The sequence below is a fragment of the Semicossyphus pulcher genome, unplaced genomic scaffold, assembly GCF_022749685.1.
Source record: "Semicossyphus pulcher isolate SPU_LCO1_2020_fin unplaced genomic scaffold, fSemPul1.0.p SCAF_25, whole genome shotgun sequence".
Taxonomy (NCBI): Eukaryota; Metazoa; Chordata; class Actinopteri; order Labriformes; family Labridae; genus Semicossyphus; species Semicossyphus pulcher.
Genome location: NW_027211699.1, coordinates 11,106,735 through 11,133,740, shown reverse-complemented (window position 1 = coordinate 11,133,740; position 27,006 = coordinate 11,106,735). Strand labels below are relative to the sequence as shown.

Genomic DNA, 27,006 nt, shown 5'->3' with positions numbered 1-27,006 from the left:
ATATTTTTGGTTAATGTTAAAACATGCCTGACTGTATGAGAGTGTGAACGAGGTTTGAGTATGAAAGCATCAATGAACTCAAGATATTCTGATGTTTGTATTTTAATGTGTTTCATGTTGTAAAGACATTATATACTGTATATATAAATATATATACAAACACATCTGAGCCTGAACGTCTGCTTTTCTTCCATCTGTCTGTGGAGAGTTTAAATACAGACCAGCTGTCTGATCACATTTAATACTTAATAGTTTCTAAATATAATTTAATAATACACAAAATAACAACAAAAGTCCATCAGTTGATTCTAATGCTAGAATTACTATTTCTATTGTTCCTCAGGCCAACGTGTTAACTAGTGTGCGCCATGCAGGTGAATCAGGTGAGAAAAAGACTAAACCCTCAGTTTTATTGGATATTTTTGATTTGAAGTTCAGGGCCAATAGGAAGCTTCACTCACAGCTCCTCCATCTCTGCATTAACATTTCATGCACCTAGCAAACACGTTTAGCCTCCCTAGTTAACAAGTAGAGTGAAAAGAGACTCCACCTAGTTAGCTGATTAGCATTCTGGCTTTCACAAGAACAGGAAGTTAACATTTTAAGCCTCACTAGTTAACTGTTAAGGTCACAGACTTGCTCACTGTTTATTTCTCTTATTTAATATGGACGAAGATGTAAACATGTCCCAGTTAGCGTGAATGCTAATTTACACCTGTGGCCCCAGGCAGGTCACATACACGTTGAAAACAAAGTATCCAGTGGAGATTTTGGTCCCATCGAGTTCACTAAGGACTCTTTATTAACCTTACTAAGAGACTAGTGATGTGAAAAGTGCTTTAACTAGTGTCATTAGTGGCCATTTTACTTTGTTAGTTTGCTGGTGAGGTCAAAAGATGCTTTAAATAGTTACCTTGTTAGCATTTTGCTCATTAGTTATCTAGTGCAGAAATATGTCGGTCACTTGTTAGCTAATGAGTTGAATCTATGATTGATCTGCTAACAAGTTAATAAAACCTGATACTATTTAACTAATCAAACTAAACTAAGGATACATCTTAAATCCATACATGGTCGTCTTTCCACCACTGATGGATCTCCAGTTTAAACAAGAGGACTTTATTCACTGAACTCATCTCATGTGAAACACGTTATATAAATATTATTATCCGTCTAACAGCTCCTGCACCAAACTTCTGTCACTTTTTCACTGATTCTATAAACTCTGTCTTCAGGATAAAAAACAAGGAGATTCAGTTTCTAATGAGAGGAAACCCACATGCTCAAAGTAACTTATTATAATGTATATATAATTATATTACAATAATCATTTGTTTCTTTAATATGTTCTGATTTAAGGAGTTTTGTTTCACACAGAGAAGAAGAGAAGAGCAGGACACGCCGAAGAGAAGTGGGTCAAACTGCAGCATTGTAACCACACTCTGCTCTCTGATTGGCCAACCTCCTCCCAACCGCAGCATCATCTCCAACCAATGAGGAGCCAGTGGGCGGAGCCACAAGCTGTGTCCCTACAAGCTGACGCAAATATGACTTCCTGTTTGTGCTAAAAGCGTGCTGATTTCTAATAAAAAAAACGTATATAACAAGAGTAGACTGTGGTTAGTAATATTTTTAGATTAAATATTTAACATCTAACTGTAGAGTTTTAACAAATAACTTCATTCACTTTAAAATAATCTGGTATTTTCACTCAATGAAGTTCTTTAAAACAATTAGAAGAGAAAAAAGTCATGTAAATAAACTTTACGTGTCCAAAAGAAGAAATGAAGTTCCTTAATAAAATATGTTCAGAAAATTATTCTGCAACAGCTGTGATGACTGTTTTCATCAAACTGGACTGAACCTGTTTCAGAGTGTCGACATGACAGAAAGTATTAGATACATTTAAATGTTGACCTGATGATGGCGCTACAGGAAAATGCAGGATCACAGTTATTGTGTTTTAACATTAACATTTCATATTTTATTGTCTCTGAACTTTAATCAGGAAACTCAGTAATGATACTTTAAAATGTGTTCTGAATAATATTTCATGAATGAATCTTTTATGTGATTTTATTTCTCATATTATCTGTCATTATGTTAGCTAACCTTCTTTTATTTCTATTGTCTTCAAATAACTTATTTCACTTGTAAAGCTCTTTGTATTGATTTGTTTCAGAGGGCTTTACGAATAAAGTTTGATTGATCTGTTTAATAACCTGATCAGGGATCTACTGGACAACAAAAGTATCAAAGTACTGCATCATAGATAGAGGTCTTTTTTTCATGTCACTGAGCATCCTGTTCAAATCAAACATCTTTGAGTTGAACCTTGAACCTTCACGATGGAGGGACACACGGTCTGTTGACATCTGTTCACGTGTATGTGTGTATACCTGTGTGTGTAACTGTGTGTATGTCACAGTGTACAGTAGGAAGTGCAGCAGTGCATGCTGGGAGGCCCACACAGGGAGGCAGCAGACAGACCCACAGCAGGACGAACACTGACTCCTGGTGGCCTTAAGGAGCACTGCAGGGGCAACTTTACAAAATAAAAGCCCCGAATCAACTCAAAAGAAGCTTCTTATCTATAGAGGAGAATTAAGGTTAATTATTAATCTGCCGATGATTCATGCATTCATTGTTTTGTCTGTAATATGTCAGAAAGTTGTAAATAATATCATCACAATATACGAGAGTCCAAAGTGATGTTTTCAAATTGCTTCCTGTGTCAAAGATGTTTAATCATTTAAGAAGCTGAAAGCAGCAACTGTGCGACGCTCTCTTTATAAGTCACCAAAAACATTCTTCAGTTATATGACTGTACATTATGCTTCATGTTTCACTTCATATTAGAATATAAGAATACAGTTTTTCTTCGTGTAAAAACTTTATTTACAGTTTATGTTTTGAGCAGTGATTTCCCATAAAAACGTTTAATACAACAACAGGAAAACAAAACTTAATTGTCCAACTTTATCAAGAAATGTGTTTATTGTTGGACACAGAGAAAGAAAAAGGACAAAATATCAAACATGAAGAAGGAAAGAAAAGAAGAGGAGGAGAGGGTCAGATGAGAGGACTGCTGCAGAGAACAACCAACCAGTCAGTCAGACTGAGATCAGTTTTATGAGGCTGAGACAGAAAGACAGACAGACAGAGAGACGGACAGGAACAAATTAATTCACTTATATAAGTATATATATATATATTAGTCACATCTGTTTCATGTTTCAAACACCTTGTCATATGGTACCAGACTCTGATACTTTAGCAGTAAATCTCATCAGAATCAGGGGGCCAGAAGCCTGGAGCTGCTTGTACAGGGATCTAATAAAGCTGCTGATTGGCTGTCTGATGTCACATGTTGTGGAGGCATGCAGGAATAATAACACCCAGAGCTGCCTCAAAGTTAACCTGATAAATCAAATCAGTAGATAGACAGTCAATAAAGGTGTATTAGGTTATAAACGCTCTTCCACTTACACAGGAAGCCAGGACAGGGATACCATCAGAGCTGATGTGTAAAGTTATTTTAGTCTGGTTACATTTATTTTAAATAAAATGGTAACAACAAAAATATCTTTCAGGATCAGTATATCATCAGTCCCCAGCGCCGGTTACGAGATATATATATCTATGTATATATGTAATCACTGTGTGAGACGTAGGACTGTGTGTTGTTACCTTCAGTCCAGATGTGTCCACAGGTTGTCCGTCTCTTCGTACGGACAGAAGCCGGGCTCGTCCGCTGCTCGGGTATCCCTCCTCCACCTCCAGGTGACACACCAACAACGCCGACTTCAGGTAGACCAGCAGGCGCTGCGCAGGACGCCAGTCGATAGCAAAACTGTAAACACAATGAAGAAAGGATGGGGGTCAGCTTCCAGCACAGAGAGAGATGGCTGTGTTTAGCCTAGCTTAGCACAAAGACGGCTAGTCTAGCTTCCACAAAAGACAACATAAGCCGCATGCTATCAGCCAACCGGCCTGTCACTATGAGATCAGCAGCTGGTTCAGATGATCTGAGGTCAGTCTCAGAGGGTTAAACGCTTCATGAGAGGTGGTTATTGATTATTGATCTGACACACGGATCAGAGGTCTCGCTCATCATCACAGACTGAAATAAAGAACCTGTCCGCAGGTTATTTTTCTCTTTAAACCAACAGGAAGTGGAGCTTCACCTGGATCTCAGTCCCTGGATTTCAGACAGCAGCTCGTACTGACCCACGTAACACTGCATGACCAACAGCAGGGCGGCGCTCAGCTCACAGCGTCTGCCCGACATGCAGTCCTCCTCCAGACCAGCCGTCCCCTCGTTCACCTGCACAGAGAGTGCACTGTCACTTTAAAAGGGATTAACCAATCAGCAAACATCTGCATATTTAAATAGCTCTGACAATACTCTGACTTCATCTCGCATCATCATCGGGTCTTCATTTAACATGTCCAATACTTAGGTTTATTACTACCTGCAGACCTAACATGCTAACATGCTAAGCTAAGATGGCAACCATGGTAAAGATAATAGCTGCAACACATCAGCACGTTAGCACTGTGGGCATCGCCATTAAGTGAAATATTAAGACTTTCAGCCAATCAGGTGAAAGCTGATCCTGTTTTCAGACTGTACTTCAAAATAAGAGTTGGTTTCAGGCTTCACTTCAAAATAAGAGCTGGTTTCAGACTTTACTCCAAAATAAGAGCCCTTAACTACAGGACTTCACAGGATTAGTTACTGGACTAGTTAACCTGCTTGTTACCTGCAGTCTGAAGCGGTCATCGTGGCTCCAGGTGATTGACAGCCTCAGTGGCTCTAGCTCATTGGATGACAGGTCAGAGGAGAGGCGTGGCCTGAGTTCCACACACAGCTCTGATTGGTTGAAGGAGAGCAGGTTGATCTGCATGACGTCCTGTACGGCAGAGATGTGCATCTGCAGCCTGACAGGTAAACAGGAAGTTGAGTTAGTGACCAATCAGAATGAGCGAACGAGGGTCATGTGACCTGATGACACTCACTCGTCTCTGAGCCGCTGCCAGCTGATCAGCTGACCGAGCACCACCTCTGACTCAGCCCTCAGCTGGGTCAGCTGATGATCGCAAGACTGCAGTGCATTCTGGGCCTTTTGCAGAGACTCTGCCAGCTGTTCACACTGCTGCGTCTGAAGGAGACAAGGAGAGGAGACAAGGAGAGGGCAACTAGATGAGTTTTACCTTATTCAAACCACAGCAACATTAAACAAGAAGCTATTTTTAACAATCAGACAGACAGTTGAAGTGAGTTCAACTTATGCAGGACGTCTTAAGTTATCTGGCTTCACTAAGCCTAACATATGATATCGTGCTCAGCGGTCACACGATGCTGGTTATAAACCCGGAAAGAGAACCCAGCGTTTCCATGAGCACGTTCTCATAAAAGGGGCGGAGCCTGCAGCATACAAAATCACTGTTCCATCATTACTTCTCAATGAAAACTATGCTGTTCTCTTGATGACCACTGATTACATTTGACACATTTGTTAAACCAAAAAAGCGTATAACTGCTCTGTAGCTGCATCTTTAGTGAATATAAAATACTAGTTTTTGTTGGTCTTGTTTGAAATGTGTGTTCTAAATAAAGCTTCTTGCCTTGTTGTGCAGAAGTTGGACCAGCTGTGTGAGTGTGTGTCGTCTGTCGAGGATCTGTTGGATTCTCTCCTCCAGAGATCTCAGCAGAGTCTCTGTCTCCTCCACCCCTGACCTGCCATCTGCCTTCAGAGCCTTCCACCTGCCCCGAGCCCCGCCCTCTGACACACAGACACAGACAGAGAGAGAGAGAGAGAGAGAGAGAGAGAGAGAGAGAGAGAGTGCACATTTTATTGAGAAATAAACAGAGAAAAGTTGCCATGTTAGTAACCCCTCTCTTTTTTTCTGATTAAGATTTTTTATTTTGGATTTAAAATATTAAAATTTGACCATTTTAACATCAAATTAAAAATAAATTAAAATATGCTGGATTAAGTATTTTCACATCATATTAATTAAAAGTAAAGGAGTGTAGAAAAAACATTTAGACTGCTGTGTGAGGCAGTGTCAGCCTGATGAAGACTGTGTATACTGTGGGTACTGTATGTAGTGTTTGTACTGTATGCACTGTGTGGACCGCGTGTACCTGGTTGTGGGGGACACGGTTGTGTCATCAGTTGCTGGGCAGACTCCAGACCCTCTAACAGAGACATCATGGAGTCCAGAACAAACAACTGCCGCCACAGAACCTTCTGGACCCGTCGGCTGTCCTACACACAAACACGTTTTTTTCCATCATTGAACTAGGTTCATAGGGTAGGTGGTTAGCACTTTTTAAAAGTGCTATATCCCTAATTAAGGAAAAAGAAAACCATATAACGCAACAAACTGTGAAAAAAAAAAACTGTTTTCTAGACCATCACTGCCTGTGCAGAGCCCAAACGATATTACAAGACAATAGAACTTTTTGTGTTACATGTAGTTTTTAGCCATTTTGTTGTCATGTTATATATCCATATAGAAATCGCCTTCCTTCGGTTTGGACCCTAAACATAAATTCTAAAATAGAGAGCGACGGAGGCAGACAGACCGTCAGGTAGAGCACCATCCTGGCTCCTTCAGCACAGTCCGGCTGCTCCGGGTCCCCGCAGGGGTCCAGCAGAGCAGGATCACACTGCTGCAGTACACTGACACACACACACACACACACAATTTATTACATACTCTGACTGAAAACTATCATCAGACATGAATAAAAACAGTTGCTAGTTTGGTCAGTTAGCTTTAGCTAGTTTTCCTTACAACCGTCACTGCCGTTTATTCTCATTATTCAGACGTTTGAATTATACATCTTAAACGGTTCAGCGCTACAAGCGGTTGTTGGAACTTTACGTAACGTTTACAATACTTCATTTGAGTGAATCATTAGTTAAATGTGAATATATAGTGTTAAACATTAATAAATGTAAGAGACTTACGCTCGAAAGTCAGCCATTTCTATTTTCAAATATCCGCGGTTCCACGAGCGATCTAATTGGCTGCTTGACGATGACGTTGTTACATCTTGAACCAATCGGGATTTAATTTAAAAAAAACTTTATTGTAATTGTTGTAGATGAACACAAAATCAACGTAATGGTGCCATCCAGTGACTATGATAAAAACATTTTTTAGCACGACTGGACAAAGTTCACGGTAATCAAAAAATATATAACAAACATTTTTGCAATTTCTGTAATTTAACATTAGTAAATTACATCTTCAAAAGTTATCATGAAATAAATCTATACACATTATGAAACATAAAATAGTGCATCATACTACTTGTAAGACTATGACTATGCGTTACATTAACGCACACTGGACTTTTATATTGTCAGTACACTGCACTATTTTTAATTTTATACTGTAAGCTTTTTGCACTCACCACTATCCTGCACACCTGTTCAGTTTTTATGTACACCTGTTGTACATATTTTGTATCAAACGTATTGATTTTTCTTTTCATTTTTATTCTTATTGCCTTTTTTTTTTAAATCTTGTTCTATTTAAGTCTTTTACTTATTTTTTTTCTAGTTCTGTTTTAATTGTTCAGCACCAAGACAACAAAACAAATTCATTGTATGTGTAAACCTACTTGGCAGTGAACCTGATTCCAATAATAGTTTAATAAAATTAACTGATTAGACTTACAAACTTTGGCTAAATTAACATTTAGAGTGCCGAACTTTCACTTGTAATAGAGTATGCTTTGTGTGGTATTATGATATAATTCAAAGTATTGGTACTTTTACTACTGAATACTGTCTCTATCACTGTCTGTCCTGCATGAGAAGCAGCTCTGTGCGTTGCAGCTGCAGCAGTGCTTCTCCTCCCGGCGGGTCACGTGCTCCTGTGTGTTGACTGTGGGGAAAATCTCAGCAGAGATCTGCAGCAGAGAGGCTAACGGCTAACCGCAGAGTTAACTGTCCTCCAAGGATACAGAGAGCTGAAAGTGAACACAGAAAAGACACGGAATAACCGAACAGACAGATTCAGTTATGAGTTAACGTGCAGGGAACCGGAAACGTTCACAGGTAGGATTTATTTCACCTGTCTAGATGTGTCGGTGATGCTGCACAGACCTGCTGCTAATGCTAACACGCAGGTAGCAGACTGGGCTAGCTAGTCACCTAACTCCGCATTTAAAGAGCTAATAGTTTTAACTTCCGAGTGAAGCTAAAACAGGCCTGTTTGTCTTGTGCGTCAGTTCGGACAGATGTTGATTATTAAACTAAACCTCTAGAGAAGAGGTTAGCAGAGATGCTAAAGTCTAAGCTTAGCAGGCAGCAGAGATTCAGAGTCAGGCCGGTGCTGATGCTGGGCTCAATGCTAGCTAGGAGCTAACTCAGCTAGCTGACGGTGCTGAGAAACAGAAATGAAATCGCTCCTTTTCTGATACAACAAACACAATTCATGTTTTTGAAATCAGGGTTGGTGTTAAAAAACAATATTTTTTTAACCAGAGCAACTTTGAAACGTGTTGGTGTGGTGGTTTTGGGTGTAAACCTGGTCTGATGTGGTTTGGATGCTAAACATGCAGGGGACGTTTCTATTCCAGGAATGAAAAGGCTGAAGCATGACAGGATTTTATCTGGATCATGTCTGTTGTGGTCTGGATGGAAATAAATAAATAAATAAATAATCAATGATATTTGTTCTGTTATTACCTATACAACAAACTCCACATGTTAGTCTAGTTGAAGTTGACAGGTCCAGCTGACGCGGTTCTGAGTTGGCCCTGGTTTATGAGTTTAAGCTTTAATGAGAAAGTTATGTGTTCATAATAACATGTTTGTTTTACAGGGACTGTACGGTCTCTTTCTAAGTGTGTGGATCTATGTGTCTTTATTCGTCATGTCTCTGTTAAGGTAACTAGTGCCTGACTTGCACACATCACTGCTGCTCCACACACGGGTGTTACGCTGTATTCTGTCGCCCCTCTGATTCCCACATTAGGAAGTTTCACAAATAGGAATGTTGGAACTTTTGTTTCATGCTAAAATGTTTGAAAACATGTTCTCCATCTGAAGGGTGAGTGTGTGTGTGTTTCAGGAGGATCAGGTGTGTGTGACACAGCAGCAGGATGCCCATCCCTCCCCCTCCTCCCCCGCCACCAGGGGGACCCCCACCTCCCCCCACCTTCAGCCAGGTAACACCATAAACACACACACACACACACACAATGGTCATCCTCATCCTCATTCTCTTCATCTTCCTCTCTCCTCTGTCCCTGCCTTCATCCTCCTCTTCCTCTCTTCAGGAGAGCTTCAGGCCACACCGTGTCACAATGACTTTGTTGATCCCTCGACTCTTCCGCACAAAACTTCTGACTGTTTTCATCCACAGAAAAAAATCTCCTGATGTGGACGAGCTAAGAAACGCTCATGCAGATTTTCATTAACTTTACTTTTTTACTTGAATCACACATAATTCTCCGGGTGTGACTAAAGTATAGTGATAACACTGTATCGCCTGGCCCCTGTTATCTTCCCTGTAACAACACATTGGTCTGTACTTCTGTTACTGATGGTGTAACTGCTCCTCTGTCCTCCGCCTTCCTCCCCCCCAGGCCAACACCAGCCCCCCCAAGCTGAGCAGAGACGAGGCCAAAGGCCGCGGCGCTCTGCTGTCGGACATCTGCAAAGGCACCAGGCTGAAGAAGGTGGCGGTGGTGAACGACCGCAGCGCTCCCATGCTCGACAGTAAGAGCCAAACACCAAAGAGCCAAACACCCTCCACAGACCACCCATACATTCGCTTATACCAATACCTACACCAGCAGCAGAGCCAGCCCAAACAGCAGGGGGCGTCGTCCGAGGAGCAGCAGAGGACTGTGGGAGATACGAGCTCTGCTCTGTCACTAGAGAGTAAGACCACAACCCTTCTGTGACGTTAGAGGTCGCCTGCAGGGGGCAGCAGGGTCACAGCCAGCCGCCATCTTTCTGTCCACAAACTGACATCCTGACGATTTACCTAAACGATCCAATACCTCCAAATAAAGTTAACCTCAGAACACCTGCAGGTTCCCTCTGAGGGGTTATTGATTCACTTTTTAAATTATACCGACACAGAAACATTTAATGTGTCACTTTTTCCCCTTTGCACCTCTTTGTTTTTAACCATTTGAAACCAGTTTGTTACTTGTTTAAATAGATCTAACATCAACACAATCAGCAATGATCAATTATTCTCACGTCAACATTCATGTTTTAACTTGTAGAGACAGACTCTCACTCTGAGGGTGTTTTTGAACACCATAAGATCTTTTTACATTTGAAAATGACACAGAGTGATGCCTCTCTATGGAGGAAACCATCTTTGAGTGCAAATAATACAAACATAAACAAAGAGCTCGTAAAAAGGAAACACATCCAAGATGTAGTTATTTGTTGTTCAGCAAGTTCACAGAATTGATGTGAAATATTTACAGCAGAGTTCATCAGAGTCGGTTCCCGAACAGGCCTTTATGTGGGTGTTAGCATGTTAGCATCTATCAGATTAGCGACAGTACAGGAAAAGATCCGGTTTAAAAGAGGAGAGAGTCTTATTTTTATTACCGGTAAAATCCGCCTGCATCCTCCACAGAGCAGCAGACACATCACAAACACAATGTCCGAACAGATCCTGAATCAGCTGATCTCTCTGTTCATGTTTTGATGTTTGTTTTTGTTCCACTTTTTACCGTCCCACCACGTCTGACACGTCCGCACCGTGCCTGCCAGACTTTTACTTTGAAGATAATGATTTTACTCTGCTTTTATTTCTGTTCTAACTTTTCTTTCCTACTTCCCTGATCCTGTATGAGGTGGAGCTGATGATGGGCTGCATTTTCACACGTCAGTTAGTTAATCAGGGAACTTGCTCACCCAGAAACACAAGAATCCTGTAGTTAGATTAAAAACTGCGTCATCAAACTGTTCGCAGATGGACAGGTGACGTAGAGGTGACAGAGCGGCTGGTTCGATCCTGCAGCGTCCTGCAGAGCGCCTGTTGGACGGATGATGATGCAGCTGTGTCACTTATTGTTTAATAAACGTCTGCTGTCCCGTTTTATGTTGCACAAACTGATCAGCACTCTGAGCCTCGTTAGTTTCTCATAAATACAAACAGAAAACAGGTTCTAGTTTTCAGCTGTGTTACGAGCGATATGCTGCTGCTTCTGGCTGTAACGTGTCTGTGCTTAGCTAGCTCATGAGCAGATTCTAGGTCTCTCAGCTCACCTGCCTCCTGTGTGCAAACTAAATGTATCGGGGGATTTAATAAACTGAACCAGACTTTTATTTGAAGCAGGCTTGTGTTAGAGACGTGCTTCTCGGCTCACCTGCTCCCTGTTTACCTGCAGTGGAGGCGTGTAACACCTGACTGGGTGGCAGACGTCAGCATGAAGTTACTCAGAGCTGCATGAAACACCTGACAAGTCTGATTTATTCCAACTCTGGTCCATCACATGTTTGAAATCTAACAAAACCTTAAAGTTAACACCTGAGACGTGTGAACGCAGTCAGAGATGCTTGTGTTGGAATAAAGCACAGCTGTCTGTTAAAGGCTCACACAGGTGCTTTCATCACTCTGACTGATTAGACCTCTGCTCAGGTGAACAGTGAAACATGATGTCACCACACACCGACCGAGAAGAGGTCTAATCTGGGATTACTGATTGATGACCTGTGGGTGTGCGGGGCCTCAGCGTTCAGACACACAGTGAAGGGGACATTAAAGGTCTGAGCGAGCTAGCTGACGGCTAACGTCTGCGCAGCTGATCGCACGTTGGTGCTCCTGATGCAAAGAGTCACTTCACTTCTGTCTGAACTCGATTATAAAATGTGTTGAGACTGTTTTGAGCTGCAGGTTGAGTCATAATGCATCCTCACAGTCTGTGATGTCATAGATTATAATTTAATGTTTTTTCGACTGTTTGTTTGTCACTCATGTTGTGCTGTCGATGATGTCATCGGAGCTGCGTGGGAGCGTAAACACTTCATTCAATTTTACCGTTCACCTCATCTCACTCTCTATCTCACTTCACTTCCTCTCACCTCAGTGTCTGACATAGTCACCTGATCTCACCTGCATCCCCCCCTCACACGCACACATTCCTTCATACAGTCAGTGATGTCATCGTAGTGTCATCGTAGCATCATCAATGTAGATTAGTGACATCATACCCTCAGGAGGTGGAGCTCTCATTGACCTGTCCAATGGTTGTGGTTCTCAGAGCCCAAAGGAGGCGGAGCAGCAACGGGGGGAGCCAATGGCAGCGCAGCAGGAAGTCCGTCAGGTTCTGTCCCACCAATCGGAGGGCTGTTCACGGGCGGAGTCCCGAAACTGAGACCAGTCGGAGGTGACTTTGTCGTTGTGGATTATTTCTTGTTTGTTCACTTCTTGTTTACGTTTATTTCATTGAATTTTTTCCGTTTTGACCTCCATGTTTTTTTTCCCAGATGGCTCCTCTGGTCGTTCTCCCTCCACTCGTGCCGCAGCGCCCCGCCCCCCCAGCCATCGCCACGACGATACGGACAGCCCCTCCCCTCAGGCATTGTCGCCGATGGAGACGAGTCGTTCCCAGCGTCCCTCTCTGCCCAACCTGTCCCCCTCTCCCTCCCCCTCCTCCCCCTCCTCTGCAGCCTCCTCCCCTTCCACCAGCATGAAGCACTCCTCTTCGGCCCCCCCTCCTCCTCCTCCTCTCTGTCGGCGTGGTAACGCCCCCTCCCCTCCCTCCTCCTCTTCTGCTTACATCAGAGAGAAGCCCCTCCCCCCAACCCCGAACAACACCCCGCCCCTCCCCTCCAAACCACCACCGTCTCCTGGCAACAGCAGACGCCCTCCGACCTCAGGGGGAAACCCCGCCTCCTCCTCCACTTTGGCTCCGCCCCCTCCACCTTACCGCATCACTAACGGACCAACAGGTGGAGGCGGAGAGGCGGCGCCTGATCTGCCGCAGCGTCACAACTCCCTCGGCAACAAGAGGACCGCCCCTTCACCTGGTGGACACACCCCCACCAGAGGCCCCGCCCCTCCACCTCCCCCCGCCTCCCCTACTCCCTCCCAGCAGGGCGCCAACAGGCCGCCGCCCCCCATCAGAGAAACTCCAGGTAGAGGAGCAGGTGAGGCGTCGCACAGGTTCTGGTCACTCTTTATACTTGAGACTGTTGCAGTCACCGAGCTGTGAGCCTAGTGATCCGTTGCACCCCTGAAAGTGTTGATCAGCTGCATTGATCACTTTATTACTGATCACTTTATTACTGATGACTTTATGATGTGTGTCTGCAGCTCCTCCTGTTCCGGCTCAGCCTTCTTCATCTTCGAGGGCGGGTGGCAGAGAAGCCCCGCTCCCCCCTCCTTACAGGACTCATGGTAGCCCCTCCCTCTCCTCTGACCCCCCTGTCAGAGGGAAACCTCCTCCCCCGCCAACCCGCACCCCTGCTGCTCCTCCCCCTCCTCCCCCTCCTCTCCGCAACGGACACTCCTCCTCCACCTCCTCCTCCATTCCTCGTTCGTTTGTCGGTGAGTTTGGTCACTCCTCCTCCACACTCACATCCTGAGTTTAACCTGAACACCTGCTCACACCAGAGAATTTAAAACACATTTCACACACGTAAGAAAGAAAGTAACAAATATTGATGAATCTGCTGATGATTATAGACTCCAGATCAATTTAAAGTGTCAGGAAACACTTTCCTAAAGTCCGCTGCTCCCCCTGAAAACCTCTTGTTTTTCCTCTGAGCAATACAAAGACTCTGCCGTCACAGGAGAAAAGAAAGCTTTAAAGTTCACGATTCAGAAGCCGGAGATATTTCTTCAGGGAAAACATTTCGATTATAAAGAACAAATTGTTCTTCTTCAGTCCTTCATTTGTCCTCCTCTCGTTCTTCAGTCCTTCATTTGTCCTCCTCTCGTTCTTCAGTCCTTCATTTGTCCTCCTCTCGTTCTTCAGTCCTTCATTTGTCCTCCTCTCGTTCTTCAGTCCTTTATTTGTCCTCCTCTCGTTCTTCTGTCCTTTATTTGTCCTCCTCTCGTTCTTCAGTCCTTTATTTGTCCTCTCGTTCTTCTGTCCTTTATATGTCCTCCTCTCGTTCTTCCGTCCTTTATTTGTCCTCCTCTCGTTCTTCTGTCCTTTATTTGTCCTCCTCTCGTTCTTCTGTCCTTTATTTGTCCTCCTCTCGTTCTTCCGTCCTTTATTTGTCCTCCTCTCGTTCTTCAGTCCTTTATTTGTCCTCCTCTCGTTCTTCTGTCCTTTATATGTCCTCCTCTCGTTCTTCCGTCCTTTATTTGTCCTCCTCTCGTTCTTCAGTCCTTTATTTGTCCTCCTCTCGTTCTTCAGTCCTTTATTTGTCCTCCTCTCGTTCTTCTGTCCTTTATTTGTCCTCCTCTCGTTCTTCAGTCCTTTATTTGTCCTCTCGTTCTTCTGTCCTTTATATGTCCTCCTCTCGTTCTTCCGTCCTTTATTTGTCCTCCTCTCGTTCTTCAGTCCTTTATTTGTCCTCCTCTCGTTCTTCAGTCCTTTATTTGTCCTCCTCTCGTTCTTCAGTCCTTTATTTGTCCTCCTCTCGTTCTTCAGTCCTTTATTTGTCCTCCTCTCGTTCTTCAGTCCTTTATTTGTCCTCCTCTCGTTCTTCTGTCCTTTATTTGTCCTCCTCTCGTTCTTCAGTCCTTTATTTGTCCTCCTCTCGTTCTTCAGTCCTTTATTTGTCCTCCTCTCGTTCTTCAGTCCTTTATTTGTCCTCCTCTCGTTCTTCTGTCCTTTATTTGTCCTCCTCTCGTTCTTCTGTCCTTTATTTGTCCTCCTCTCGTTCTTCAGTCCTTTATTTGTCCTCCTCTCGTTCTTCAGTCCTTTATTTGTCCTCCTCTCGTTCTTCAGTCCTTTATTTGTCCTCCTCTCGTTCTTCTGTCCTTTATTTGTCCTCCTCTCGTTCTTCTGTCCTTTATTTGTCCTCCTCTCGTTCTTCTGTCCTTTATTTGTCCTCCTCTCGTTCTTCAGTCCTTTATTTGTCCTCCTCTCGTTCTTCAGTCCTTTATATGTCCTCCTCTCGTTCTTCCGTCCTTTATTTGTCCTCCTCTCGTTCTTCCGTCCTTTATTTGTCCTCCTCTCGTTCTTCTGTCCTTTATTTGTCCTCCTCTCGTTCTTCAGTCCTTTATTTGTCCTCCTCTCGTTCTTCAGTCCTTTATTTGTCCTCCTCCCGTTCTTTAAATTATAATCAGCTTCTTTCTCTCCCTTCATCAGTCTCTCCTCTTTGTCCTCTTACTTCTCCTTCGTTGTCTTCCTGTTCAGGAAACGTCTGATTTCTGCTTGTTTTATTCAGTAGAAGAAGAAAAACAGAACTGATGTCTGGTCTCTTCTTCTTCTTCTGCAGATGATTTTGAGTCCAAGTATTCGTTTCATCCTCTGGACGACTTCCCGCCTCCAGACGAGTACCGACACTTCACCAAGATCTACCCGAGCAGGGCCAACAGAGGTACACGCAGTAACAGTACTACACTGTCTGTACGCGTACACTCCTGTGTGTGCGTGTACACACGACAGTACACACAGGAGTGAATGTACAGGTGATGAGACCAAAGTGATATGAGCTTCCTGTCACCTGTATGTTACCATATTTGATGCCTCCTTAGCTTCTGTTAGACAACAAATAATGTTAGCATCCAACCACTTCCTAGCTAACGTTGCTTTTTGATGGTCTTACACGATGATAGGAATGGGTTAAATGTCTAGCTCACGCTAATGTTAGCTAGGAATTGGTTGTATGTTAGCGTTAGCTGTTTAGACCTAGCGGTCGGTAGCTAACGAGTCATCAAATATGTTTTAATTTGAAATGTCGATTTGTATTGTTCTAACTTTATTTATAAACCTGGAACACAGAAGGACAACATCATTACAGCTTCTGTGTTTCCCGCTCTGAGCGTGACATCAGAGGAAAATGGCCGCCATGTGACTATGGTGAATTAAGAGCTTTGATTACGAGTAGGCGGAGCTTAAAATCAGTTCTACCTGTCGCAGTTAATGAGCTGTTTCTGCTGTTTGTTTGTTGTAGTGATGAGAGGAGCTCCTCCACTGCCACCTGTCGGCAGGTGAACCATGACAACGATATCACAGCTGGACCACACACACACACACATGCACACACACACACACACACACACACAACCCTCCATCCTGTTTGATGACATCACGTCCAGCTTCGTCATCACCATCGCCTCCATCAACGGCTCATCTACGCTCACAGCTGACTGGCTGAGGAGAGCTCGGATCTGATTGGCTGAGGAGAGCTTTGATCTGATTGGCTGAGGCAGCAGGGCAGTGTTGTCTGATCAGATCGTCCTGCAGAGTTCAGAGTGGTGATGAAGAGGAGCTTCCTGCTCTGCAAACTTCTTACAGCTTCTTCTCTCCACAGAACAAACCTGCAGTTTTGTTGTTGTTTTTTTTTGCACTTGCACTTTTCTTTTGAAACCAGCTGCTCGGCCTGAACCGCCGCCTGACACGTGAAGAAGAACAGTTCGTGGAGCTGAAAGCTGCTGCAGGGCTGGAAACTAACTGTTGCACGGACACTGCAGAACAACAAAATCTGAACTCTGAACATTAACAGTTCAACATGTCAGGAAGCAGGAGCGTGTGAGAGACGACCAACGTGTGGTTGTTGGTCACTGAATCGTCCCACGTGCTCTCTCTAGATGTTGAGTTTCGGTTTTTGCTGCAAATTTGGGAACCTTGAAGCGTCTTCAGCGTGACCACGTTTTAGTCTCCATGTAGCCCTCAGATATTTAAATTCTGGTTATTAATAAAGACACTAAGAAAACTATTCAAAGTAAAATTACAAAAAGGAGAAACACGACAGTACACAAAGCCAGGCTAGCTGCTTCCCCCTGCTTCCAGTGTTTATGCTAAGCTAGGCTAACTACACCCTGACTCAGCACTTAAAGGTCCTCTGTTGACTTTTTCTCCCTCAGTTGCTCTCACCTGTTTTTGCACGAGGACTCACAGTCCTGCTGCATGATGACGTGTGAACTGAAACAGAGAAAATGTTGAACTGTTCCTTTAATGTTCATAATTCAGACGTCCTGATAAAAGATGAAGACAAACGCACACAGGTCCCAGCTCCTTCAGAGGGCTGGATCAGGATCAGGATCTGGATCAGGATCAGGATCTGGATCAGGATCAGGATCTGGATCTAGAACAGTCCAGAGGAACTGTCCTGAGATCATTTCCTGCTTCTCTCTGACTCTCTGATCCAACATGGAGGATTAACAGTTTACAGACGGGACGCGTGACACACCTGTAAATACGTCAGCTCTCCAGCATCATGTCAGCCCTGTCGCTTTATTTTGGTGGGACGTGACCCCTGACAGAGACACGGATCAGTTCCCGAGGAGGTCGAGGTTTTAAGTGCCAACGTGGACAAAACAAAGTCACCTGACCCCCTGACTCCTCCCCCTGCTGCAGGCCGCTCAGCGGGTCGTACCATGTCGCTGTGATGTGGGGGGGTTGAAGGACAGACAATCACTGTCACACAGGAAGTCTTCCACCTGCAGCAAGGACTCTTCTTTTCCTCATTTTACTCCCTCCTTCTTTCTTCTCTTTCCTTTTGTCCTCCCTTCCTCCATGTCTCTCTTCATTCCCTCCATCCTTCCTTCCTTTCTTCTTTCCGTCCTTCACTCTTCTCTCCTTTCCCTCTTTCTTACTTTCTCCTACTTCCTTTCTTCTTCTCCCTAGACTTCCTTTTCTCCTCCTTCCTCCATTCCGTCCCTCCTCCCACCTTCCCTCCTTGCTTCATTTCTCTTCCTTCCTTTTTTCTTCCCAGCCTTCTTTCCCTGCTCCCTCTTGTTTTCCCTCCATAATTTCGTCCTTTTGTTCCTCTTTCCTTCCCTATGTCCTTCCCTCAGTCCCCTATTTCTATCCTTCCTTCTCTCCTCTCACCTCAACCTTGTTTTTGTCATTTTTATTCGAGCGTTTTGTGTTTTTTAGCTCGACGCCAACGCCTCCATTTTCTACATGCAGTGTTAAAAAATTACCCATAATTCAGAGTGTGTCATGTGATGAGAGAATATCAGAGCGACTGTCAGGACACGACATCATGAAAACAACACCAGAACGTCTCGTCATTATTTCATCTTGAGAACGCAAAGAATCAGAAATATTTGAGAATAAAATCATAACATGAAGAGTTAAAAGTCTTTTATTCTGAAAAACAGAAACTGAATAAAACTAATGTTACAAGAAAAAAATTAATTTAATGAGATACGGAAGAAAAAGTTTCTTATAAAAATAATTCAACAAGAAAATGATTTAAGGAGATTCAAGTTTTATTGTTCGAGATAATCTCATAAATTTATCATTTTAAAAGTAAAAAATGAACTACAAGAATAATGTTGGAATATTTCAAATAAAACGTAACAATAGAACAAAACGGGATGTAAACTTACAGAATATTTGTGATCGTCTCAAAGTCATATAAAAAGGACAAAACTGATTTAATTATTGTAATTATGATTATTACAACTTCATTCTTTCTGCTTATAAACTCAAAATTATAACTTTACTATAAAGATTATTTTTGTTCAATAATAATTAGAAACAAAAGTTTTAAAGTTAAATTAAAGCTCGTTCTTTGTGACTCTTTTCATAACTTCTGATTTTATTCTCAAATTCAGACTTTTAGCTCTTAAAATTACGACTTTAGTTTCGTCTTAATTTTAAATAAGCTCCTATTGTCAGACCTGAAACGTCGTCACATCGTCGTCTCGTCGTGTCCTACTGAACCTGAAGACGGTCATCATTCAGTGCTACATGATGACATCACTTCCTGTTGTTCTTCTGTTGTTGAATTTGTTTTGGGTCATGTGACCCAACATTTTTCTGTTTCCATGTTTTCTTGGTAAAAAACAGTTGCAGGTTATAAATGATGAGTTTAGTTTAAAGGTTTGTGACGTCGTTAACGGCCTCATTAATGTTACTGAGTGAATCTTCAGTTGCAGTTTAACATGAATCAGCTCCAACGTTAAACACTGAAACTCCATTAACCTCCAGCCTTCTTTAGCTCAGTCACATGTAAAGTGTTACCAAACAGCTGACGGATCCTTCTGATGGTTTGTTTGCAGGAATGTTACAGTGATAACTCTTTTTAAAGAGCCTTGGTGGAGCTTTGCTCATGTGTAGCAGATTTTTGAATGGAGTCTGAAACAGCTTTCAGACTCAGCTGTTTAGTTTGCAGACATTCAGGTTCACACCTCGTAGAAGTGAAGTGTCGCTGTCAGAGTGAGCCGGAGTAACCAGAAGGAACAAAAATGATCATTGTTTTTTTAGTTTATGTTCTTCATCACAGGTACCTGTGCCTACTAGTTTCAGAAAATAAAATAGCACATTTTTGAATGGGGTTTGGTAAGAAATCTCCACAGGCTTAAAAAGTTTATGTTACATCCTATTATAATGTATTAATGTGTCATGTGGAAAATATGAAGTTATGGTTTGCTGTAAAAGTCACAACAGGAAGTTGTAATTCAAGAATATGTTGCGTTGTGTGAAAAAGGCTCCGAGTTTAACTTAAACATCTTTATAGTTCGCTACAGTGCTGTGACATGTCTGACATCTGGCAAATCCAGCTCACTAGTGATTTTCTCAAAACACTTCATAACAGTGAATTTTTAACTTTTCATTCAATAATCCAACTTGTTCTCTTTAGGCTGTTCACTACCAGACCCTGTTCAAAAATCTGCTCATTTAACGTACACATTGTTCTGGGTATAATAATTGTGTCTGTGTCTCTGATTAATGACTGAAGTTCATTGAAAGGTTGCACATGAGCAGTAGAGGTGTTGATGCATTAACTGTGACAGGAAGTCCCCCCCCTGTTTGCCTTACAAACTGTTTGCTGTAAAACTTCAGTCATAAACTGTAAAAAGTTAATCATGTTAATAATGTTTAAAGTGACTTATTAGGACAGACAGACGCTCTAACCGTAGTGATGATCGTAGCTTTAGACTCAGACTGGGGCGGATGGTTTGTCCCAGTTTAACAGCATGCTCTCTCTTACTGGTCTCTGTACTTTAACTGCAGCTGTCTGAAATAAACTCTCAAACGTTTCTCTGTCGTCTGTTCTCTCAGTCTCAAGTCAAATCTAAACACCACCAGATACTGAACTCAGTGTGTTTGTCGTTCATGGACCTGTTTGTGTTTGATTTATTAAAAAAACTGAAGATGAGTTAGAATAAAGTGTTTTCTACAGTTTTTAGTATTTTGGTTTTTAGTTTATAAAGTATTTTGTTTCAGTTTTTATCAGCTTTACAGCTTATAGAAAATCAGCAAGTTTCACATAAAATCAAATTATATTAGTTTGTAGAAAAGAAGAAATGTGCAAATATTTATCTTTCTTTAATTGGACAAATAAAAAGTTAATATTTTATAGATGGATAAAAGAAAGACCAGTTAATTTATCTTTATCTTTAACTGATTATCTTTTTCATGAATTAAATGTTATTGAATATTTAGATTCACAATAAAGACAATAATTGTTTAATTAACTCACAAATGACTGAATAAATTCAGAATTAATTGGGTAAAATTAAAACTCAGTTTTGAAAACAGTAAAAACTAAAGCTGCAGTTCTGTGAGCGAACACTGGTGGCAGACTTTTATTTTCCCGAGTTCAGAGGTCACTCTTCCGGAAGCACATGAAGAAAACAGAATCCACATGGGGAACAGTCGCAGCTGAATGTGGATGAAAAACACAAGATCTAAACATCCTACATCTATAAACGCTGAGGGCTTAAATCTGCAGATTTCTGTGAGGAGTTTGGTTCGGTTGGCGTTTAAAAAACATGGAGGACCTGAGCGTTATCAAGCTGCCGGCGACGGAGGACAGAGAACCGGCCAAGAGACAGAAGAGGGCTCGACCACCGAAGTTTGACCCGGAGGAAGAGGAGCAGAAACGGCAGAAAAATGTGAAGAGTCTGGCGGTGCTGGGAGAGGAGGACAGCTCGGTGAAACTGCTGGAGGAGCTGGTGTTCGGGGCGGAGGAGGAGCTGGTAGAGAGACTCGTGGAGGTAACTTCGTACCAGACCCCATTCAAAAATCCTATAATTTAATGTTTTTCTAAAGTAAAAGTACCTGTTATCTGTATCTAAGAGCCAACTATGACCACTCCTAAAATGTTCAGTAAACTTTGATAAATCCTGCTCGACAGTGATCTGATAACATTTCACTTTAGTATGATTTATCTGTAAACTCAGCTTCATCTCTATAGTCTGCTCCTGCCAGACTCAAAAAATTCGGTCAGTTTTCCTCATTTGTATTCTTTGATTAAACGTCATGGTGTTTCCGTTTATTTATTATTTATTCGCATTAGACTGTTATCTACTAATATCAGAAATTTGTACTAAATCCGGCGTAGTGGTCGACTTACCTACAAGCAAACTTCAGCCTAACCTTTAACTTTTCTGCTGTAGATTTTTTTTCTACCAAACCTCATTTAAAATTCTGGCAATTTTATGCTATTTCGCTTTTGTGCGACTTTTCACTTTAACACAATTGAGATATTTAATCAATAAGCATCTGACTATTTCTGGCAAACTTGTTCGCTACATGGTGCACTTGGAGACAGTTTTACCCCACGGTCATGATCAACCATGTCGATTTCCAGAGAGAACTTATTTTCAGGGTTGTTTTTTGAATTGGTTGAAGAGTGGGATTAATGCCGAAACAATGAGCCAGTATTTTAAAGCATAATCAATTGGATTTGTTGTTTTAGCAGAAAGGTTTTACAGGGACAAATTTAGGAAGGTAAAATTGTACGCTTTTTTAATGGAATCTGGAGCTTTGCTCGAGCATGCATAAATCCTCTCCATCTTTACTATTTCTCCTTAAAAAACCCAAATTAATGTCAGTTTACCATTAGACCGAACTCATGAGTGCTGAACTCTTCCTCTGACATCACTTCCTGTGAGCAGGAGGAGGAGGATGAGGAGCAGACGAGGACTCTGTTGGAGGAGGAGGGAGATGAAGAGTCAGGGGAATCGGAGGCTGAGGATGAAGCTCGTCTGCAGCCGAGCGGAGGAGCTGCTGCCTGGGTGGACGAGGATGACGAGCTCGAGGAAGAGTGAGTGCTGAATGTCACTTTCTTCTTCTTCTCCTTCTTCTTCTTCTGTTGTCAAAACTCAGCTCCGTTTTAAAGGCAGATTCACAATGAAGTGTATTTGGTCATGGTCAGACTTTTATTTTGTAATGTAAAAACACCAAGAACAGAAAATAAACAGGATTACATGAGTGTGATAGCAGCGTGTTCGCCTGATGATATAACAATACTCATAGATGCAGCTTTTATTTTGAAAGAATCTCAAACCAAACTTGTTCCTGTGTTTGTGTGTCAGCGTGGACATGAAGCATCGTTACCGTAAAGACCTGATCCGAGGAGAGACGGAGTCGACCATGAGCAAACAGAAACTACAGCAGAGGATGAGAGAGCAGTGAGTACACACGCACGCACGCACGCACGCACGCACGCACGCACACACACACACACGTACCTGTGGTGTTGATCAGGTGTGCTTCAGGTTTCAGAAGTCCATGGGAGGAACTCCGTCGTGGGCGCAGAGCAGCGACAGGAAGAAGAAGAAGAAGAAAGGTGGGAGGACGCTGTGATGCTTCCTGTTTCTTTAAAATGAGAGAAAATATCTGACGTTAAACTCCGTCCTGTTTCTGTTTCTGAAGATGAAGACGACGACGATGGCGATGAAGAGGACGATGAGCTGATGAGGAGGACGGGAAACTTTGTGGCGTCTTCAGACAGTCTGCCCAGCAGCATCCTCAGGGTACGTTACCTCAGGATGACACCTGTCGGGGTTCGAGTGCAGGTCTTCTTTCGGTTCTTTTCGGTCTTCTTCTTCTTCTTAATCCAGCTTCCTTTGCTCCTGGTTTTTCAAAGTAAAACTCGATAGGATCAACTTGATCCACATGCAGACTTTTTAAGATGACCAAATCCAGATTACAGAGCTCGAAGTGTGACTACACACTTTGTCCACAGGGGGCGCATGGATTGTCAATAATGTTTCCCGCCCTGATCATGTGACCTGATCATGTGACCCTCCTCTTCCTGTTTAGATGAAGAAGTGTCTTCATGCTAACAGCGCGCGTCCATCAGAGGACAGACTAACCTCTGTCCAGTTCCACCCCTCCGCTCAGGTGGTCCTGACAGCTGGCCTCGACCAATCACTGTCCCTCTTCCAGGTAAAACACAGCCAATCAAATCTCTGACCTCACACGGAGGATGTAGAGGTTGAAACGTTCACCTGTGTGTGTGCGTGTGTCTCCCCCTGCAGGTGGACGGGAAGACGAACCCAAAGATCCAGAGCATCCACCTGGAGCGTTTCCCCGTCCACAGAGCTCAGTTCAGCTCGGACGGAGAGACAGTGATCGCCACCAGCCTGAAGAACAAGATGTTCTACCTGTACGACATGATGGAGGGTCGCGTCACACCTGTCCACTCCATCAGAGGTGAGCAGAGGTCACACAGAGGTCACGCTCAGATTTTGTTTGTAAGCTGATGGAAATTTCAACCATGAACATAAATACAGAGAATCCATTTCACCCAGAAACAGACTGAGCCGACTGTTCTCCTCCTCCTCCTCCTCCTCCTCCTACTCTTCCTCCTCCTCCTACTCCTCCTACTCTTCCTCCTCCTCCTACTCCTCCTCCTCCTCCTCCTCCTCCTCCTCCTCCTCCTACTCTTCCTCCTCCTCCTACTCCTCCTCCTCCTCCTCCTCCTCCTCCTCCTCCTACTCCTCCTCCTCCTCTACATTCTTTCTCCAGGTGGTTAAAAGTTGTTTGTTTGTGTTTCAGGTCTGAATGAAGCCAGAGTGAAAGAGTTCTCTGTGTGTCCTGAAGGAGGCGCTCTGCTGCTCACAGGAACCAATGGATACCTGCACCTGCTCACACTCAAGGTCAGATTTCTTCTTCTCCTGCTGCTGCTTCTCCTCCTACTCTTCCTCTTCCTCTTCCTCTTGTTCTTCTTCTACTCCTCATGTAGTTCAATTAATAAAAAGGTGTGTGTGTGTGTGTGTGTGCGTGTGTGTGCGTGTGCGTGCGTGTGTGTGTGTCAGACTAAGGAGGTGGTCCGCAGTATGAAGATAAACGGTAACGTCAGCGGCGTTGCCTTCTCTCACGACGGCAGCAAAGTCTTCGCCAACTCAGGTGAGTCCCAGCGTTCAGAGAGTGTGACATCACAGATCAGCTTCCTGTCCTGTGCTTAACCTCTTTGTGTATGTGTGTGTGTGTGTGTGTCTGTGTGTGCGCAGAGGAGGGGGAGGTGTATGTGTGGGACATGCGCAGCAGTCGGTGTGTAAACAGGTTCACAGATGACGGATGTGTGAAGGGGACGTCCATCGCCGCCTCACGGAACGGACGCTACCTCGCCTGCGGGTAAGACACGCCCTCAAACACCGTCCTGCTCTCTGATTGGCCGACGGCAGTCTGCAATAATGAATGAATCAATAAAAAGTTTGCTTTGATCTTAATATCATTAGTTATTATTCTCATATCCAGCCATGTCCTTATTGATCGTCTGTGTGTTGCAGCTCTCAGTCGGGCGTGGTCAACGTTTACTCCCAGGAGGCGTGTCTTAATTCAGCCAATCCCAAGCCTCTCAAAGCTATAATGAACCTGCTGACCTCTGCCACCTCTCTGACCTTTAACCCCTCCTCTGAGATCCTGGCCATCGCCTCCCGAGCTGAGGACGAGGCCGTGCGGCTGGTAAGATGATGGTGGCGATGATGATGATGATGGTAGGTGACAGGTGGGTGACAGGTGGGCGTCTCTGATCCTGTCTCTGTCCTGGTCTCGTCCCCTCAGGTCCACCTGCCCAGCCTCACCGTCTTCTCAAACTTCCCCGTCTCTAAGAGGAAGATCGTTTATCGAGCCAGCTGCCTTGACTTCTCCCCACACAGCGGCTTCTTCTCATTGGCTAACAATAAAGGACACGCCCCTCTCTTCAGGTGAGACAACAAATCAGGTCCTCTACAGCGACTCCCAGGTGTCTTATCTGCAGGTACATGAATCAAATTAACTGAAAACATCTCCTGTGTGTGTGTGTGTGTGTGTGTGTGTGTGTGTGTGTGTGTGTGTGTGTGTGTGTGTGTGTGTGTGTGTGTGTGTGTGTGTGTGTGTGTGTGTGTGTGTGTGTGTGTGTGTGTGTAGGTTGCTGCATTACAAAGACTTCTGAGTGACTGTCCGCCCCGTTTAAAGGACCAGTCCGCTGTTTGTTTTTCCAACATCTTCCAGCCTTGTTCTATAAATCCTGTGAACTTTTAGTGCAGCTGATCGTTTTCACACTCGTCAACATCTCACAGTTTGCTTCCTTGAATGTGCCATCAGGGAAATATTGAAACCCTTCGACCAAAAATCAAAAGTTTCACGTCTCTGAAAGTTTATTTTCATGAAGTGAAATCAGCAGGAAGTGAAAGTTGACAGGATTTGTAGCTCTCTCAGGGTGTGAGGAATCCAAGTGGATTTTGGTGCAGACACTGACCAGTGGCCATATGTGGACGAACTCACGGATTCTGTGGCACCAGTGATAAACCACATGATCTTCTGGGTTTGTGACCCGGTTGATTTTTATTATCTGTATGATGTGATTGTATAAAAAACCTTGAACAACCCAAAACGTGTTGAGCTTCTTGATTTTTACCCAGAACCGAAACACTTGGACTGTTAGCAGGGTAAAACTATTAGCTTAGCTGCATGAAACGTGAAAGAAATCTACCTTTCAAAACATTTTGAGTCTTTAGCTAACAAGCTAGCTGCCAACCTTAAGCTAAGTCCAATTTAGCAATTTTACCAATGTTTCAGGGTTTAAATCGGTGTCTGTCAACATTTAGCTTCAATGCTAACTGAAAACTAGCGGGCGAGTCGGAGAAAATTGTTACCTGACTTAGCGAGCTGACGTCACGCAGAAACATGGCGACCAAAAGAAGTGTTTCAGTGATGTTAAATTTTTTTTAATAATTGGTGTGTCAGCTGTTTCACTCTTTTGGTAATTGTAATGTGTTTTTAGCATGTGAGCTATGAATGCTACGCAGCCACAGGCATTTCTTATGCTGTTGATCCAGTTAGCTTAGACGTAGCCACATCCTGCCACTTTAAGATTAGATGAAATCCTGTTAGCTTCAAATTAAAACCACCTTAAAACAATAATGTAGACTATTATATCATAAATATAAAACCTTTTTTTTGTCTGTTTTAAAATCAGTATTAAGGATGTTCTATTTAAAGCTTGTATCTCATTATTCAGTAAGTTAGAGTTTAGACTTTTTACCATAAATTCTGACTTCATGTGATTTTCATTTTGAAAATGTTTCACGTCAACATTTTTTCTTGTTAGTAATATTTCAGTTTTGTGTCTAAAATTTCGACTTAAATTAATAATTTAGATTTACATTTTTTTTAATTCATTCATTAACAAACATATTATTATTCTCAAAATGCCTGATAGTTTTTTTCTCTCTTGGCTGTAATGGGCTCCCATACAAGCATTTTTATGACATAACAAAAGTAAAGAAACTGAAAAGACAAATCAGCCAAACAGGATTCACCACCTCACACCTGACCACACACACACACCTGTATCCGTGCAGCAGGAATGTCCTCGGTCCTGTCTGTCCTCCTGTCTGTCTTCAGGTGAGTTACCTGCGTCGCTCCCTCTGCAAACAGGCGGCAGTTTAACAGTAACTGATTTATTCAGAATGAAGCTCCTGAAGGCATCACTGATCAGGTTTCAGGCTGTTTCTGTTTTTGTAGTTTATTTAGTTCGTTTGTAGTTTTGTAAACGGGAGGATTGATCTGTTCACATTTTAGAAAAACCGAAATCTTTAACAACAAAATTAAAGTTTGTAAATATTAAAATTATTGGGGTTTTTTCTTCAGATAGGTGAATAATTTACCTCCTTAAAAATGAACATTATATAGTTTTTCTTTGTTTG

General features: G+C 42.9%; 3 protein-coding genes across 4 annotated transcripts; 2 read left to right on the top strand and 1 right to left on the bottom strand.

Annotated features, from left to right (window-relative positions):
* Window positions 1-3,006: 3,006 nt before the first annotated feature.
* On the bottom strand, window positions 3,007-7,010 carry LOC138603974 (uncharacterized). Its single transcript, XM_069675757.1, has 9 exons — window positions 6,987-7,010; window positions 6,599-6,695; window positions 6,155-6,278; window positions 5,632-5,789; window positions 5,023-5,165; window positions 4,767-4,944; window positions 4,188-4,327; window positions 3,691-3,853; window positions 3,007-3,138 (listed from the first exon to the last, which is right to left on the bottom strand). Exons 1-9 carry the CDS (start codon window positions 7,001-7,003, stop codon window positions 3,073-3,075), a joined length of 1,086 nt encoding a protein of 361 aa, XP_069531858.1. The 5' UTR covers window positions 7,004-7,010; the 3' UTR covers window positions 3,007-3,072.
* A 917-nt stretch (window positions 7,011-7,927) lies between these two features.
* wipf2b (WAS/WASL interacting protein family, member 2b) lies at window positions 7,928-16,361 on the top strand. 2 transcript variants are annotated; one of them, XM_069676278.1, is made up of 8 exons: window positions 7,928-8,084; window positions 9,103-9,199; window positions 9,620-9,752; window positions 12,266-12,391; window positions 12,492-13,154; window positions 13,321-13,554; window positions 15,402-15,503; window positions 16,080-16,361. In XM_069676278.1, exons 2-8 carry the CDS (start codon window positions 9,134-9,136, stop codon window positions 16,118-16,120), a joined length of 1,365 nt encoding a protein of 454 aa, XP_069532379.1. In that variant the 5' UTR covers window positions 7,928-8,084; window positions 9,103-9,133; the 3' UTR covers window positions 16,121-16,361. The 2 variants fall into 2 exon arrangements, with proteins under 2 accessions (XP_069532379.1, XP_069532378.1); XM_069676277.1 differs by having other exon boundaries at window positions 9,620-9,917.
* Window positions 16,362-20,724: 4,363 nt separating this feature from the next.
* On the top strand, window positions 20,725-25,680 carry utp18 (UTP18 small subunit processome component). Its single transcript, XM_069676158.1, has 13 exons — window positions 20,725-21,081; window positions 21,985-22,133; window positions 22,405-22,500; window positions 22,588-22,658; window positions 22,745-22,845; window positions 23,135-23,260; window positions 23,353-23,527; window positions 23,873-23,973; window positions 24,133-24,223; window positions 24,328-24,451; window positions 24,607-24,781; window positions 24,881-25,023; window positions 25,226-25,680. Exons 1-13 carry the CDS (start codon window positions 20,857-20,859, stop codon window positions 25,248-25,250), a joined length of 1,602 nt encoding a protein of 533 aa, XP_069532259.1. The 5' UTR covers window positions 20,725-20,856; the 3' UTR covers window positions 25,251-25,680.
* The last annotated feature ends 1,326 nt before the right edge of the window (window positions 25,681-27,006 follow it).